The sequence below is a fragment of the Macrobrachium rosenbergii genome, chromosome 4 (genome assembly GCF_040412425.1).
Source record: "Macrobrachium rosenbergii isolate ZJJX-2024 chromosome 4, ASM4041242v1, whole genome shotgun sequence".
Lineage (NCBI taxonomy): Eukaryota > Metazoa > Arthropoda > Malacostraca > Decapoda > Palaemonidae > Macrobrachium > Macrobrachium rosenbergii.
Window position 1 is genome coordinate 27,041,736 of NC_089744.1, and position 16,582 is coordinate 27,058,317.

Consider the following 16,582-nt stretch of genomic DNA (forward strand, 5'->3'; position numbering starts at 1 on the left):
CACGCTAGAGCCCCTGGTCATGACCATCCCCCTCCCCTCCCCCTCCCCCCGCAGCAGGCCTTCATGGGCGTCCACCAACAGCCCTCTCTCCCCCTCCCTCCCTTCCTGTCTCCCTCCCTCCTTTTGGTCATGCAGCCAAGGCACGCTATGCTGATACTCAGACTCGGGCGATCGATGGAAGCCAACTGAATTACGATATCGCCAAGAACCGTATAGTTTGCAGGACCTAGTGTTATGGGTTTGTAAGATTACTTACCTCTTCATTTTTTTCATTATTTTTGCTGTGAGTTTCTGTTTATTATATGGAAATTTTAATAGCATCCAGCGACAATATTCTTTTAGACAAATTTTAAATTGCCTCTCAGTGATTGTGATGAGACGTAACACTATTAATATTTTGCTCAATCATTAAACCATACGAGCGCCGAGTTGTTTGTCAGTTAATATGGTAAATTATCATGAACATTTAAAGTTGTTATGCTACTAGTGTCTTCTGTGATTAAGAGGTTAAAGCAGATAAGTTATATGAAAACAAACATTATTACCATAATAATTAGGGTACAAGTAAGGTTCCTTCACGCCAGAATAAGTCAATAAACAGACTAAATACACAACGAAAAATAATGCGCAAAGGAATAACAGTAAAAGTAATGCGTGTTGAGGACATAATTACGACAACAGAGACATTTCAATCAATAGTGCCACAGTTTTTACCATTCCAACGGCGCCAAGAAATATTCACTGAACAACGCGGCGCTTTGCGTGGCTAAGTCACAGCCAGGAATCTAAAAAGCTCTTTAAAAAATTAATAACGAGTTAAGTGACCACCTCTTATGTCCACTCCCTTAACTTCATATATAACTAACCATACTTAGAGGGTACAGAGTATGGTGGTTTTTTTTTTTTTTTTTTTTTTTTTTTTGCATATTTAGAGGAACAGGAAGCAAAATTAGGGTTGCTGTTTTGCGTCCAAGGAAGCCGAATTTTTTATTCATAAGCACTGAGTAACTCTGAGAACTTTCATCGGGAACTTATTCCTGTTTGGAAATAGAGACAACGTTTACGAATCCGAAGCTCTCTGTGGTTGTTCTTTATCTGATATTTTGAGAGAAAGTTGAAACTGCAGAGAGGACCCGTGTTTAAGATTTATTTTGACTAAGGCGTGAAAAAATAAAGAATTATTTTGGGAAAAGAAGAATCATTTGTGGGGCAAAGAATTATTTTGGGGGAAGGAAGAATTATTTGAGGGGAAAAGAAGAATTATTTTGGGGGAAGGAAGAATTATTTGAGGGAAAAAGAAGAATTATTTGGGGGGAAAAAGAATTATTTTGGGGAAAATAATTATTTGGAGGAAAAGAAGAATTATTTTGCGGGAAAGGAGCTATTGTTTGGAGGAAAAGAAGAGTTATTTTGGTGGGAAAAGTAAGAATTATTTGGGGAAAAGGAAGAATGATTTGGAGAGAAAAGAAGAATTATTTGGGAGGAAAAGAACTATTGGAGGGAAAATAATTATTAGGGGGAAAAACGAATTCTTTGAGGGGAAAGGAAGAATTATTTTGGGGGGAAAAGAGGAATTATTTTGGGGGAAAGGAATAATTACTTTGGGAGAAAGAAATAATTATCTGGAGGGGAAAAGAAGAATTATTTCGGTAAACATGGAAGTTTAATGGTTATTCCACAGAAAGAAACAGACAGCTGTCGATGGCAAAACTAGCAATCCAGAATCAGGAAGGATGGTCATTCTGATAATTAAAAAAACCGCAAAATTATATAAAAGAAAGTAAAATGGAAATCGTTCTAGCTTATCATTACCAAAGCGTTTGCTTCATGAAGACAAAATAGCATCGGACCCTAGATGTACTAAAAAGGTTAATATCAACCAGAAGCTTGTACGTTATCCTTGAGACATGATGGTACCTCCATATTCCTCATTTCATTGCAGACATCAGACAAGAATGACAAGTATATGAATATCTGAAGTATTGAATTCATATATATATATATATATATATATATATATATATATATATATATATATATATATATATATATATATATATTACACATACACAGGCATTTGTGAATAACTTTTGTTTTTAATTTTTATATCATCCCAATTGTTCGTAGGAAACTACTTATCTTCACAGAGAAAACACAATATCTATATATTTACAAATTCTGTTGTCTTTTTTTAGTTCGTTTCTCTTTCCTTTTCGATGTACATGTTATCTTCAGATTAGGGGTTTCTTGGGTATGTGGGAATTTTAGGAATATTTTCAATTTGTTCATTATTTCTATTTCCTTTTTTCGTGGCTCAATATTTTCAGCAATTTTTGTTTTATTTTTTTTTATTTTCCAACGACTTATTTTATTATTTATATTTCCTTGGGTCTATTAGCAAGTTCCTATTTTACTTCCTTTTTTGCTGTTTCTGGTAAATTTAGAGACATAAATATGTTCATTAGATTCTACTTTTTTATCGCCATCGAATTTTTAAAACTCAAAAACTTAAGATTTATGTTTTCTGTATGGTTCTATATACAAACTTCATATAAATGTGTATGTATATATATATATATATATATATATATATATATATATATATATATATATATATATATATATATATATATATATATATATATATATATATATATATATATATATATATATATATAGACTTCCTGAGAGTTTGTATTTTTTTCAATTTATTTATACTTATCTGTTCGCCCTAGTTCACAATTCTCTCTCTCTCTCTCTCTCTCTCTCTCTCTCTCTCTCTCTCTCTCTCTCTCTCTCTCTCTCTCTCATTTATTTGGTTTTATTAAATGTTTTTATAAATACGTTCACAGGATCTTTCGAATTAGTTTTGCAGTCTCTTTATTTGTAAACTACACAGAATTTAGCAAATGCCTCCATCTACTCCGTTAACTTTTGGTCTCTTCTGTCACTGATACTTCCAAATGATACTTCCAAAGTTTCTGTTTTTTTTTAATCTTCTTATCCAAATACTTCAGTACCAGCACTTCGTTATTTTTATGTAATGTATATTCTTTGTTTTTGATTGATACCGCAAGCGTCTTTTTCACAAGCATAACGTGAAGAGCAAGTAGATGCTTCTTATTTGCATTCGTCCTTCTGAAACTGCTGTTATTTCAGCAGACCAGTCAAATATTTTAGGATTTTCAGATTTTTTATTACATTTATGATTAAATATTACCTCTTTTCTTATAGAATTGAATTGCTCCAGTCTCTGTTGCTGTCAAACAGTAAACGAGCTTGCTACTATTTAGTCGAGTAAAATTTACCTATTGCAAATTACTGGATGGAATTTTTTTGTCAGTACAGTAAATTCACTTAACCATTATTTAAAAATCCTTTTAGAATATTATCGACGTGGAAAATGGATGATCTTCATCCGGAAGACACAAGTATGGATGAATGCAACATTCAGGACGACCTTCCTGAAAGAGACGCTTCCTTCGTTTTTACTGTCTCTCTTTTTCTCTCTCCTTCGTCTTTTCCTCTTCTCCCACTCTCCTCCCTTTTTCTCTCTCTTCTCAACTCCTTCAAGACCCCTCTTTGGTCTCTTTGCTGATCCAGAAAGTGAACAACATGATATACAGCAACTGATGAAAATGTTCTCTCTCTCTCTCTCTCTCTCTCTCTCTCTCTCTCTCTCTCTCTCTCTCTCTCTCTCTCTCTCTCTCTCTCTCTCTCGAACACCGTATGAGCACGACGCATGTCGTGTATCACATCAAGTATTTGATATTCCACGTCTATTCTCTGACAGCTTCTTCTTGTCTTCTTCAGGTAAATTTGATCTTCAGCAGAGAGACCCTTTGGATTTTAACAAATATCCCCCCACCCCCGTCCCTTGCATCTGGCTCTCCCCCCTTCCCCTCCCAGTGCCCCACCACCCCTTAATCCACCATGTTTGTGAAAACTCGTCCTTTCCCTTGACTAAGTTCGTTGTAAATAATTTTTTTCCTTGTTTAGAAAGTTTTTTTTTAGGACTAGTTTTCCACTTCTTATCCATACTCTTTCTCTTTGATCTATTCTCATTCCTTCGTATCGAACCGGTCCATTTTTCCATAAAATTTGGAAAAGAACCTTCTTCATTACATCAGCAGTCCGTCCTTAAATTGTCTTTGTTTTTACTTACTAAAACACATCATTTATTTTGTTCTTCGTTTACCCTTTGCACCAAACCTCCGTTATTTTCACCTAATTACCCTATCCACTCTTCAACCTCGCATGTATTCTTCTGATTTTATCTTTATAACATCAGTTTCACTTCTCATGTTTTTTCACTCAAAGATTATGAATTTTAATTTCTGGCCAATTTCTTCTCTCCTGCATTTATTCATGCTTATCCGCCCTGACATAAAAACGAAATCTTTCCATTTTTTTCCTTCATTACCTTCTTCTTTTATACTTCAACGCCTTTCATGTCTTTGCTTCTTATCATTGCGTATTCCTATTACCCTCTATATCAGGGTCATTGATCTTTGACTCATTTTTATCAACATCCATATCAGGGTCATCCACTGGTCACCCACCTGTGATTTATTTCCATTTTCATCTCTTGTCAAGGGCATCCATCTTTGACCTGTTTCTATACATCTGATAAATATCATTACATTGTTATCTTTATGGTCATAATCACCTTTTTGCCTTTAGAAATTGCTCTTCTTCATCATTAATTTCTGAAACTGTCATTTTTTTTATTTGTTAAAGTCACTTCCATTGTAATCAAGTACTCTGTCAGTTTTTCCTTTGATGTAGTTGTCATCATCGTTGTCACAACTAACCTTTTATTCCCTATCCATCTTTTAGCCCTTTTCCTCTGTATCTTGTTCCTCTTTTGCTCCCGTGGCCGCCTTGTCTTTATTATCTTCTTTCCCTTATATCTGTGTACTGCTTTCCCTCTCTTCCCTCCTCCTTTGTAGGTTTTTCTAGCCTGTTTACATTTTGCCAGTCTTTTATTCTTGATTATCTTTTTGTCACCACATTCCATTTTCCTTACCAATCTCTTCCCTTCTACTTTTCTTTTGTATTCCCATGTTTTCACACTCATCTTTCCATCCTTTTACTACAATTTCTTTTTTATCCCCATTGGCCTGTAATTCCCCTCTCGTTCCGTTTCCCCTCGCTCTTCATTTCTCTTCCCTTGCCTTCTGACACTCCCCTTTTATTTTTTACCTTCCCATTTACTATCCTTTGATCGCACCCTCCTTTACCTAGCATACCAGTACCTTCCAATCGACAAGCCCCGTCATTTCAGCCCTCTCCAGTCCCCCAATCAGCCACCTTCCGCCTATACCTGTCCCTCGCCGTTCCGTCCCTGTCTTTTCCAGAACTCCTGTCGCTTGTTAGGCTTTCGCTTCGCTACCACAACCACCACTACCTCACGCATGCACGTGTTCGCATTATCTTATATAGAGATGGCTCTTCCCTCTCCCCCCTCGGTCACGAGGTCCTGTATATTTAGATCTTTGCCTGGTCGATGTTTACTCTCCAAAGCGTTCCACTAAACTGTTTTTCCCTCCCCCCCCCCCTTTCTCATGTCACCCCGTGACGGAGCAGTGACATGAGTAGGCCTTAGAATGAGATGAGTGATTAGACTAGATAGATGACATTAGATTTACTGGACGACCTCCACCAATACCTGTCGGAGGGAATAGCTGTCTGTGAATGTTTGTGGGAAAATGTAGTCGTTTGCTTAGTTCGATGTCCGTTAAGGCAGTTGAAGATGAATCAGTGTTGTACAACGTGAGCCCTCGCCCTATGAATACATCATTCAGTAAAGGAACATCGTTAGTATGATTTTTTTCCTCTTGATCTTTTGAGACTGAATATTTTGTGGATTTAGAAATAAATAGCTTTTTACAATATATAATTTGTACTCTCATGAAAATCATCTGATATTTTCTTTTGCTCTTTATAATAGTCTTGTTGAAAACTTGAAGGAAATCAGGACAAGAAAAATAAATACTATTGTTAATTATTCCAAGGTCCTGAGATTAGTGTCCATTTGCACGTTGTCTCGGCATACATTCGGAGCACATGGATAAATGGTCTTGGTCTGTGAAGAAGTGTGATTCCTGGTCATATTCTCCGTCTGCTCTGTCTTCCGAATGATAGCGAGAGAGAGAGAGAGAGAGAGAGAGAGAGAGAGAGAGAGAGAGAGAGAGAGAGAGAGAGAGAGAGAGAGTAAAATATGTACACTGATGACGCTCAACGACTGCTCAGGTACCTCAGTCACATGAAAGTTCTCTAAGTGGAAACGGGCTATCATAACTCTCGTGTCAGCTTTGGTATTCTTAACTGTGTGACATTCTTCTTCTCTTTCAAATATTAAAAACACAAAAACAAAATGGTGTTTGTCTTTAAAGCATGATGTCATCTCCAGCCAACCCACACCCCTCAGCCACCTCCACCCCTTCCCCCTATAAGAGGCCTCTTGAATTGTGTATATTTTGACCCTCAGTAAATGTTGAGAAGCTCCCTCGAAAAAGACAGTAATGGTTGCATCGTTGAAAAAAATTCAAACTATAACAATCCCCTCATTTTGAATAAACCATTTAGCTGTAATGAATTTTTAGAGTTAATCATTTAGATGTTAAGACTTTTGAAATTCAGCGAATGAGCTCTTAGTGGCTATTTACTGTTCCCACCTATGGGTTACGATGTATCTCAGTCAATAGACAGTCACTGTCAGGAGTTCCAATTTATGACTCCAATTAAACGTCTGCATTTATCTCATGAAGAGCAAATATTACTCTGCTACATCGCTATGATGAGAGAGAAAGCAATATTCGGCTTCTTGACGTATAATTCCCTCGGGATTTCTGGGACACTGTAAGAGAGCAGTTATTTCGGTTAAGATAGTTGGGTGACCTCAATGAACCAACATTTTTTTATCGAGCTATTTTGATATCGTTTCCACAAACACAGTTGTAAACGGGCATACAATTTCTGGGTGTATACAAGCATATGTTCATATGTACGTACAAGCTATGTACACATGTATAGGGTTAATTATTAAGAATAAGAATGAAGTAGAAAAATATTTTTTTCACATGTCCTATAACTTTCGTTATCATCCCCAATGATTTCTGTAAAGTAACTAGCTAGAGGTAAACTTCAGGATGTTAAGTATGAAAACAATATGACAGTTCATTGAAGGAAAGGTAAAAATAAAAATTTTTTCTTATAAAAGTAGGTACAAGAAAGATGATACATTATAATTTCACAATGAGATCACAATTTTGTTACTCTCCATGCACAAAGTCTAGTTATAGGCTAGTTAATTATCTTTCAACTACCGATTGAATTGTAATTGCTTTATTAATGGAAGCAAAAGTTCAGAAACTTATATGATTAATAGCTTTAGGTAATGCAGAAAAGTCATCAGGGAGCCAAATAAACTTATCATGTACACGGAGTTATACCAGAGTATTGCTTATAAATTTATTACTATTATCTGAATGCAGGTCTATTTAGTGATTCATTCTCAGCGCCGTGTTTACTCTCCACATATTCGATTCTGAACTCGTAAATAGTACTAAAAATCACATCATCGTTGCCCAGTTCATTCCTTCACATTAGTGCTTAACAGTTTAAGATCTGTCCTTTCAGTCCTGATATGTTAGTCTTATTCTTATTACAGGCAGGAATTATTTTATAAAACCTTTATTCTCCGTTAGTCAGTTTAATCTTGATTACTCTGTTATCTAGAATTTGGCTTCCTGTTTTAAGGATAGTGTTTTTCCACATAGCATTGAAGATCACATCTGGTAGAAGTAACGAATATTTATCCATAAATGCGGGATCAATTACACACAAACACACACACACATATACTGTGTATATATATATATATATATATATATATATATATATATATATATATATATATATATATATATATATATATATATATATATATATATATATATATATATATATATATATATATATATATATATATATATGTATGTGTATGTATGTATGTATTATGTAGTACGTATGTATACAACCAGTCATTTGTAACTGAGTTTCGCCCTGTACAAACTTATTAATAAATAACCTGTAAATTTTTTAAAAAGATTTTGTATAAAGTTATCTCCACTTTCCCAAGCAAATGTCATTTTTTGACATGTTATTGTAATATAGTATTGCTGTTGGTTCGTTTCGTTTCCCTTGAGAATAAAGAAGAGAATATTGACAGAGTTCGCTTATATGAAACTAATACTGTTAAAAGTTTTATATTATTTTTAGATAGCTAATTTATAACAGAATTTCAGTCCAGATCTCAATTACCTGCAGTAAAATTTCGAAGATGTTCAAGTGTTTTTGAGAACGTATGCGTTAATAATTTTATTAATTAGTTATCCCAGAACTAGGGATATTTACAGAAAGATACAGATTTTGGTCGAGGCATAGACATGTAATTTCCAAAAAGACTTTTTTCTTCAATGAAAATTTGGTAAGACTAGGAGTAATCATGAGATACTCAATGCCACGTTTATCCAAATGCTCGCCCTCACTTCACGAGGGATCTGATATCGAGAATAGGTTAGGGATCGAAGGATATTGTATTACTGTATTACCTACTCCCACAAGTGTCAGCAATTATCTACATCCGACATACCATTTTAACAGCATCAAGGATCGGCCAGCCATACGACTTCGTTCAAGGGTAATGTAATTATCAGCCGTTCAAAAATACCTTTTACTACTACTGCTCATTAGCCTGTTTATAATGGATGTCTCTCTCTCTCTCTCTCTCTCTCTCTCTCTCTCTCTCTCTCTCTCTCTCTCTCTCTCTCTCTTTGTGGTAGTATAAATGACTTTGGAAACGTTTCGACCTTTGAAATCTGTTTGTCTGCAGATTCTTGTCTGTGTTTAGTCGTCTCTTACCCCAGTAAAGTTGATATTTTTTTCTGTGTGTTTATGGTTGTTCAGTTAAACAAGTGTTCCGAGAATATGATCCTTTAAGCTCTCTTATTCTTTGTTGGTGTTATTTTACCAAAGGTGTTCTCTCTCTCTCTCTCTCTCTCTCTCTCTCTCTCTCTCTCTCTCTCTCTCTCTCTCTCTCTCTCTCTCTCTCTCTCTCTCTCTCTCTCTCTCGGCTAGACGACGCAATTATGTGGCTTGTGTAATGCTGAAAGTGATAACCTTTCTTCTGTCGTCCAGTTGTAAATATTTGTGGCACCCTGGTAATCCCCTACTTATGTTTAGATACCGAACTACATCATAATCATTTTCAGAGCAAAGTTGTCACTGCTGATTGCTATTGCCGTTTCTAAAATTTCTTTGGAAAAAAGTAATTTTTTTTTAGTCGATAAGTGATTCATTCCCTTCCCCCCCAAAAAAAAATCTTTTGTATCAAAATTAATTTTCCAAAATAAATTCTTTTGCATCAAAACTAATCGTTGGTTGCAGACTAGATTCTTAAGTTTTCATTTGAAAAACTTCAAAGCTAAAAGTTTTTTACCTGTTTTTCTTTTCTAATAACCCGAAAATAGAGTAAGGTTTGTGGCAAATTGCCAGCAAAATTTAACAAACCATTGCTTGTCCAGCATGACTGTATAACGTTAAGAATCAGGTTTACGAAAAAGCCCGTTTACCAGTGGTCATTGTCTTACGAAATGTTTGAAAGAGTGAAACGATCGTAAATAAAAAGAAAAAAAAATTGGTCTTAGAATATTTTGAAAAAGTCGAATTATTTTACAAAGGCTGGACGAAATTTATTGCGATTTTTGCTATCATTATTATTGCGAATGTTTTGAAAGACTTTTCATTATTCCTTTTATTAGAAATGAAAACATGAGAAGATAACTCAAAATACCCATTTTAGGAATCAGTTCAGTTTGCGCTGTCGTAATTTCTTCCATTTGCAAAGACATTCCATTCAAGAAATAACATTTATTAAGATTTACCGGTAATAGAATATCGTTTACAGTAATTCAGAATTAAAGAAAGAACATCTCGAAAGCTTTCAGACAAACGTAATTTCATCTGCAGTAGTAGTATCCATCAAGTAGCATTTACGGAAATTTCAGCTTCAGGAAGTGACATTTACTGAAACTTCAGATTCAGAAAGTAGCATTTACAGAAACTTCAGTTTCATAAATTAGCGTTTGCAGAGATTTCAACTTCAACAAACAAATATATCGCTATACGATATATTTTCAAATATGTCGTATAGCGTTTGGTGAAACTTCGTACCAATGTATATAAAATAGCAGTGAATATGAAATACCTCAAAAATTTCATGACATTCCCGCCCCTTTCACGAATTCAATATCGCGACAGCAGAGGGGAAAGCAAAAAGACAATAAAAGAACTTTCGAACGTCCGCTTTCTGTTTTCCTTCTCCTGTCCTCTGAATATTGTAGTCATGTGTATTTTAGAGTTCTTGTAGCCCTATCAGAGTCTGAATTGTACATTTGCCTGTAAATTCATGCGTGCGTCTGTGTGTGCTTCTTCAAGAGAGGTAGTGAGAGAGAAAAGTTTATGAAATATTTTTAAAGGGAAGGTTACCAATTGTGCAAAGGTAAATCGACATAAGAGGTACGGGAGAGAGAGAGAGAGAGAGAGAGAGAGAGAGAGAGAGAGAGAGAGAGAGAGAGAGAGATTGTAATTTTGTTTATGGAATCCTTTTTATAATGAAGGTTAGCAGTTATGTAAAGGTTAATCAACATAAGAGGTATGGGAAAATGTGTGTGTGTGTGTGTGAGAGAGAGAGAGAGAGAGAGAGAGAGAGAGAGAGAGAGAGAAGCTGATACCATGTACGTATGGATGTATGTGGGTTTACAGAATCACCTGGTCTTCACGTCCTTTTGTCTACGTAATGATGTCGTGGGTAAGATCCGTAGGATTAAGATGCAATCAACTATGATCCTGTTCTGTAAAGCAGTCTGATGTTCACGCTTTAGTAAGAAACTGTGTCCTGCAAAATGCTTTGATTAGCCTCTTGATTAAAACTCAAAACAACAATGTACCTGTTATATTGCGCCTTAGAGCCTTCTATCTGACTGATCCATCAAAATAAAGATACAATTAAGCTTAATCATGCTTCGTCAGCTTAGCCAGATCATTACAAGTTGTAAATGCTTCAATTTAAGTGTTATTAGGAAAGCAAAGATGATTTTCTTTTTCGCTTCAGCTTTCTATTATAAGACCCAAATGCTGCCTTTCCCCGAGTATATGCAAAACAACAACTTTTCTCTTTTTTTTAGATTTGGGCTACTTGCGAAAATAACGCTTGAAGCCTCTGTAGTTATAGTTGACGGCCGTTATTACTGAACAAGTGTCTGTGATAATGGTGAATAGTGTATGCGTCTAGAGGTGATCTTCAGTTCATGTAGCTCGATAATTCTTTTGAACGACATTTCAGTCAACAAATGGCCTTTCTCTGATACCTGAGGTCATTTGCGAGATGCATTGTACGTTTCTACATTTTTTATTTGATTGTATCTCTAGAAAAGAGTCGTATGTCCAGTGGAACTCAGTCATTTTGATCGTGGAAATATTAAAACGGCTTGCAGAGAGAGAGAGAGAGAGAGAGAGAGAGAGAGAGAGAGAGAGAGAGAGAGAGAGAGAGAGAGAGAGAGAGAGAGAAGCAATATTAATAAAAAAAGAGATAAAACTACCTTATAATCGAGAGAAAGATGGAAAGAGAGGCAAAATAAATACAAATGAGAGAGAGAGAGAGAGAGAGAGAGAGAGATAGAGATAGAGAGAAGATATATACGAGACTGGTATGAGTCAAAAGAGACCGAAATGAGGATAATGAGAGAGAGAGAGAGAGAGAGAGAGAGAGAGAGAGAGAGAGAGAGAGAGAGAGAGAGAGAGAGAGAGAGAGAGAGATGCCCTGATATCTGAATACTATACCTGGGACAGTTCCTAAAGACATTTATAGGAATAGAAGGAACATGGACTTACTTTCCTGTGTATCATGAAGTAACATCGACAGGATCTGTAGGACAAATCTGAATACAAATTTCACTAACAAACACACAAACGCACGCACGCATGCACGCAACAGGAATGAAAGAAATGCATGTCTTTCCACGAGTGAATGAATGCATGGAATGTCACTCAAACAGAATGAATGATATGAATATTTTTTCATTATGACATTTCTGAGGAGATTTGAATGAGATTACCTTGATTTTTTTCTTATATTTCTTCGGCAGTCCGTAGTCTTTTGGTCAGTATTCTCAGGGACAGTTCCTTCTTCATGAATTGGTGTAGTCTTTCAGATAAAAAGAATAGTTTTAGATACTTAGGTAGAAAAGTATTGTTAGACTGTATGTGAACCTCCCAGATAGAAAATGTTTAATGTTGATAGATGAGGTATCCCTTGACCGTATGTGCATTTTTCGTATGACCCTGTAGTGACGGTCTGTGTCATAACCTTACAATCAAGTGCCTGCTAAGTGTTGCCTTGTTTAGTATATTAATATATCGTGTGTTATGTTCTTTACTCATACACGTAGTAGTGTGAGATACCTGTCTGTGGTTTGACGAGTAACCGTGTTTTGGTGTGGACAGAAAACACTCAAATGCAGTCATTTCTGTTTGTTTTCAAAAGTGCAATGTCTCCCTGTCCTTATGAAGTAGACTGTCTTTTTGTCATTGTCATGGACAAAGTTTTTTTTTTCAACTAATGAGCTTTCAAATATTCTTTTCCATTCCTTTTAACCAAGTGTTTCAGAGTATATATTTCCATGCTTAGCTGAAGGTAATTCGAAGTAATCAACTTAGCATTTCAGTTCAGTTGGTAATTTTGTGTAAAACAACATAGTTCCTGTAGCCTTAATTTTTTTCAGCTTACAGGAGGGGATAAACTTAAATACAGTACAATAAATATTTTGTGTAAAAATGTCTAAGCAATTTTCAGATAACCATTAAGATATCTGTGTTTTGGTGAGAATGCTTTTATATGTCTGGCGACAAAAGTAAGATTATAAGTAGTTTTTCTCTATAAATCTTATAATTCTCAAGTTAAATGATTATATATATATATATATATATATATATATATATATATATATATACATATATATATATATGTATATATACATATATATACATACAGATATATATATATACATATACATATATATATGTATATATACATATATATACATACATATATATATATATATATATATAATATATATATATATATATATATATATATATATATATATATATATATATATATATATATATATATATATATATATATTATATATGCGTGTCAGTCGTTGTGTGTTGTAGGATATGTTTATACAGTATGTATATACTTCTGCTAAGCCAGGTATAGCTTTGAACTTGTTGAATTCAGTTGTAAATAAACCGATAGTTTTAACTGGAGACATTGTACGTGATTCCTCAAACCTTTACTAATGAATTTTCCTTTTGTCTTTCCCCCCGTCCCCTGCACGCAGGCAATAAAGAACCAGTCCAGTTTGACGAACTGTTGTGACGGTGCACGCGATCCAGTGACTACACCCTCATTCCTAATCAGTGAGGAGGAGGAAAAAGGAGGAGGTGGAGAAGGAGGAGAGGAAGAAGAAGAAGAAGAAGGAGGAGGAGAAGAAGACAACAATAAAAAAGAAGAAGAAGACGTGGAAGGAGGAGCTGGGGAAGCCATTTTGTCTCCAGTGCTTGATTTTTTGCGAAACTGCTTTGTATCTCGCGTTCACCAACACCAGCACCAAAAACTAAATCCCGTCTCACTACAGCTTCCACTGAGATTCAGTTTGCTTCGCGTATATTCCATCGGGGTTGTCTAAAGCCTTTGGCTGCTTTCTCCATCCTGTGAAAACTTACACTTTCTCTTCTTCATTATCTTCGTCTTTTATTATATGGACTACTTCTAAAGAGTATTAATATTCGAAACAGTGAAAGATATGTTGTGATTTATAGGAAAAAAAAGATTAAAGAAGTGACTCCCAGGCATTACTCTATAGCCAGGTAACCAACAGGTATATAACCGGAAGCTATTATCCAGATTTCTCCAACTAAACTAGAAAAGTGCAAGCTAAAGTATACACTGAATGCATACATTTCTAGAATAGTCTTTTAGCTATTCGTAGCTGCACTAACTAGGTCACTAAACTTTATCCAGTGCGCCATCTTTATCTCAAACTCCGTCTCTCCTTCTCCGGTGCATTAATAACTTCATAATCGGAGATTCCAAGCAGTCTACAAGTTTGCACCGTCAGCTATACACACACATTCCTATACAAATTCGAGATTGCCTGTTTCAAGGTACATTCATTGTATATAGCTACTACTAAAGTGCCTAGTTCAGTCCTGACTATTGATACCCACTTGGCATCACATACGTACGATGTTTAAGAGCCTTTACACATAAAGATCCTATACATATACATTTATATATATAATATATATAAAGTGAGAGAGATTCTAAAATATGTGCTGCATATACTTCATGGATGTATAAAGCCAAGTTCTTTAACTGTTGTATATAAATACTCCCTTTACAAAGACGTCCGTCTTCTGCACTTCTGATCATCACAAGTGTTTGTTGCTCATCCCTCAGTACTCTTCATTATTTATGCCTTGACACTACAGTCCAGAGTTTGAGCCACTCTGCATCCAAAGAATCCAAAGTCAAAATAGTTTTCCAAGATAACTAGAGACGTAGAAGGACCTTAAGCGTAACCTGGCCATTAGTGTATTGATTTCTCCGTTGGCCTCTCCCGTCCACATTGAAAACATTATCGCAGTCTTCTGCTTTCAAATCATCTACTCTGATAGAATAGCCTGATTCCCTTTAGCTGTACTTCTATCTGTTTTAGATACTGTATCGTCTCTAGAGCGTTTCCTTGAAGCTTGCTTCCCCTGTAAGCAGACAGAAGAAAAATGGAGGAACCAGAGGAGAAGGAATCTCTGCTTACTCGCCTTAAGTATTACACGACGCTCACTCTAGGAACGACGGCATGTCTGTCCTCCTTCATCTTCATGTTCTTAATCCCCTGGATTCTTGACCCGTCAATCTCAACACTCATGGCCAATTTCGACCCAGAACCTGTTGTGTGCATGACCGTTCAGTCGGACCAGAGGAGGGGTATGAAGAACTGCTCCTGGTCTTCCTGCAAGCACGGGTGCACCACAGAGCAGTTCGAGTGCGACCAGATCTATGTGAATTACATGCACTTCCCCTGGGCTAAGTACGACGCCTCGAATTTCGACAACGAGGACAACCTGTGGGTGGGTGTGGGCGTCCCTATCTTCGTCAACATTAAGGCCTGCGGGTATCCGCCCAAAATCAACTGCTCCGTCTTCGGGGACAGACATGGCAGGGAGAACGACGTGTTCCCTTGCTACTACTCCAGGGTCGACCCCAACATGGTCATCACCAGTTACGACTGGAACAACGAAGTCACGAGCATTGTCCTGGCCCTCTTGGTGCCGAATGTGCTGTGCGGTCTGTCTCTGGGCATCGTCAGTTACTGGTGGTATCCAGGATGCCAGAAGAGGCGGTGCCAGTACCAGATTCCCCCAGATCAAGAGGACGCTTCGTCTAACCAGCAAGATGGTGAGGATGATGATGAAGACGACGATGATGATGAGAATGAATATGACGAAGGCGAAGGCTACGACAAAGGTTCGTTGGGTAGGAGGCAAGAAGGTGATATGAAAAATAAACAACAGGAAGAAGAGAAGGACCGAGACACTTCCATCTACCTACCCGAGGAGTAAGTATTAGGGTGCTTACGTAGAGACGGAGAAAGAGGAAGATATACTCAACATTTTGTTTGTCGAAATAATAATATATAATGTATTGTACAGGGAAAGAGAGTGAGAGAGAGGGAACTCCAGCGATTATAGGCAGGTGTAATCAAGCCTTTTCAGTACTTTGCAAATCTCTGTGCTTTTAAAATTACTGCTTTTCACTGCAAATGCCCGCAACATGTCATTTGTTGTCTGTATGTAACTCTCTCTCTCTCTCTCTCTCTCTCTCTCTCTCTCTCTCTCTCTCTCTCTCTCTCTCTCTCTCTCTCTCTAAAATTGGTATAATGCAGTATCTTGGGCCGGTAATCTGTACATGTTTGTGCGTGAGCACCCGTTCTGATAGATTTCACTTCTCAAATTGATGAAGTCAGCTTTGGCGAGGCAGCGGCAGTGAGGAGGCTTTACCTGGTGCAATTCGAGTCTTTCTTCTTGTGCTTTCCATTATAGTGATAAGCTATCAAAACCATATAACAGATCTAAGTCATTTTAATGCACATCTATGTACGTTTGTGTGTGCATGCATGCATATACATATGTTCAAATTCACTCAGACAAATGCATATATATACACACTATATGTTTCAGTGCATATGTATAAGCATATATATGGATATGTGTATGTATGGGTGCATATAGTAAATGTGTATGTGTGTTCCTTGGCATGTGTAGAAATATTCTCTGGTCTCACAAACCTCTTTCAGGCGCTTAGAAGGTGAAGTATTGTAATCCATACCAGTTTATGTATTAGAGCTGCTTTTACCTGAATACAAGTCAAAATTAATTACAAATTTGA

The 16,582-nt window shown here is 36.4% G+C and overlaps 2 protein-coding genes across 5 annotated transcripts in view; both read left to right on the top strand.

The window, feature by feature from the left end:
• LOC136831420 (uncharacterized) overlaps positions 1-14,918 on the top strand; it is a 550,888-nt gene extending 535,970 nt beyond the window's left edge. For 2 of the 4 annotated variants that reach the window (XM_067091867.1, XM_067091857.1), the window contains exon 2: positions 13,473-14,918. Coding sequence is in view for 2 of the 4 variants with exons in the window: in XM_067091857.1 (XP_066947958.1) it covers positions 13,473-13,510 (38 nt within the window). In the remaining 2 variants the exon portion in view is untranslated. Of the gene's footprint in view, positions 1-8,670; positions 8,713-13,472 lie in introns of all 4 variants that reach the window. The other 2 variants (XR_010850870.1, XM_067091849.1) reach the window with 2 other exon arrangements.
• LOC136837062 (protein tipE-like) lies at positions 14,917-15,756 on the top strand. The gene has a single exon (XM_067101657.1). The coding sequence runs from the start codon at positions 14,917-14,919 to the stop codon at positions 15,754-15,756; it is 840 nt and encodes a 279-aa protein (XP_066957758.1).
• The last annotated feature ends 826 nt before the right edge of the window (positions 15,757-16,582 follow it).

Bases quoted from the DNA above. Each gene is read 5' to 3' on its own strand.
- LOC136837062 (XM_067101657.1), top strand. From the start codon at position 14,917: ATGGAGGAACCAGAGGAGAAGGAATCTCTGCTTACTCGCCTTAAGTAT.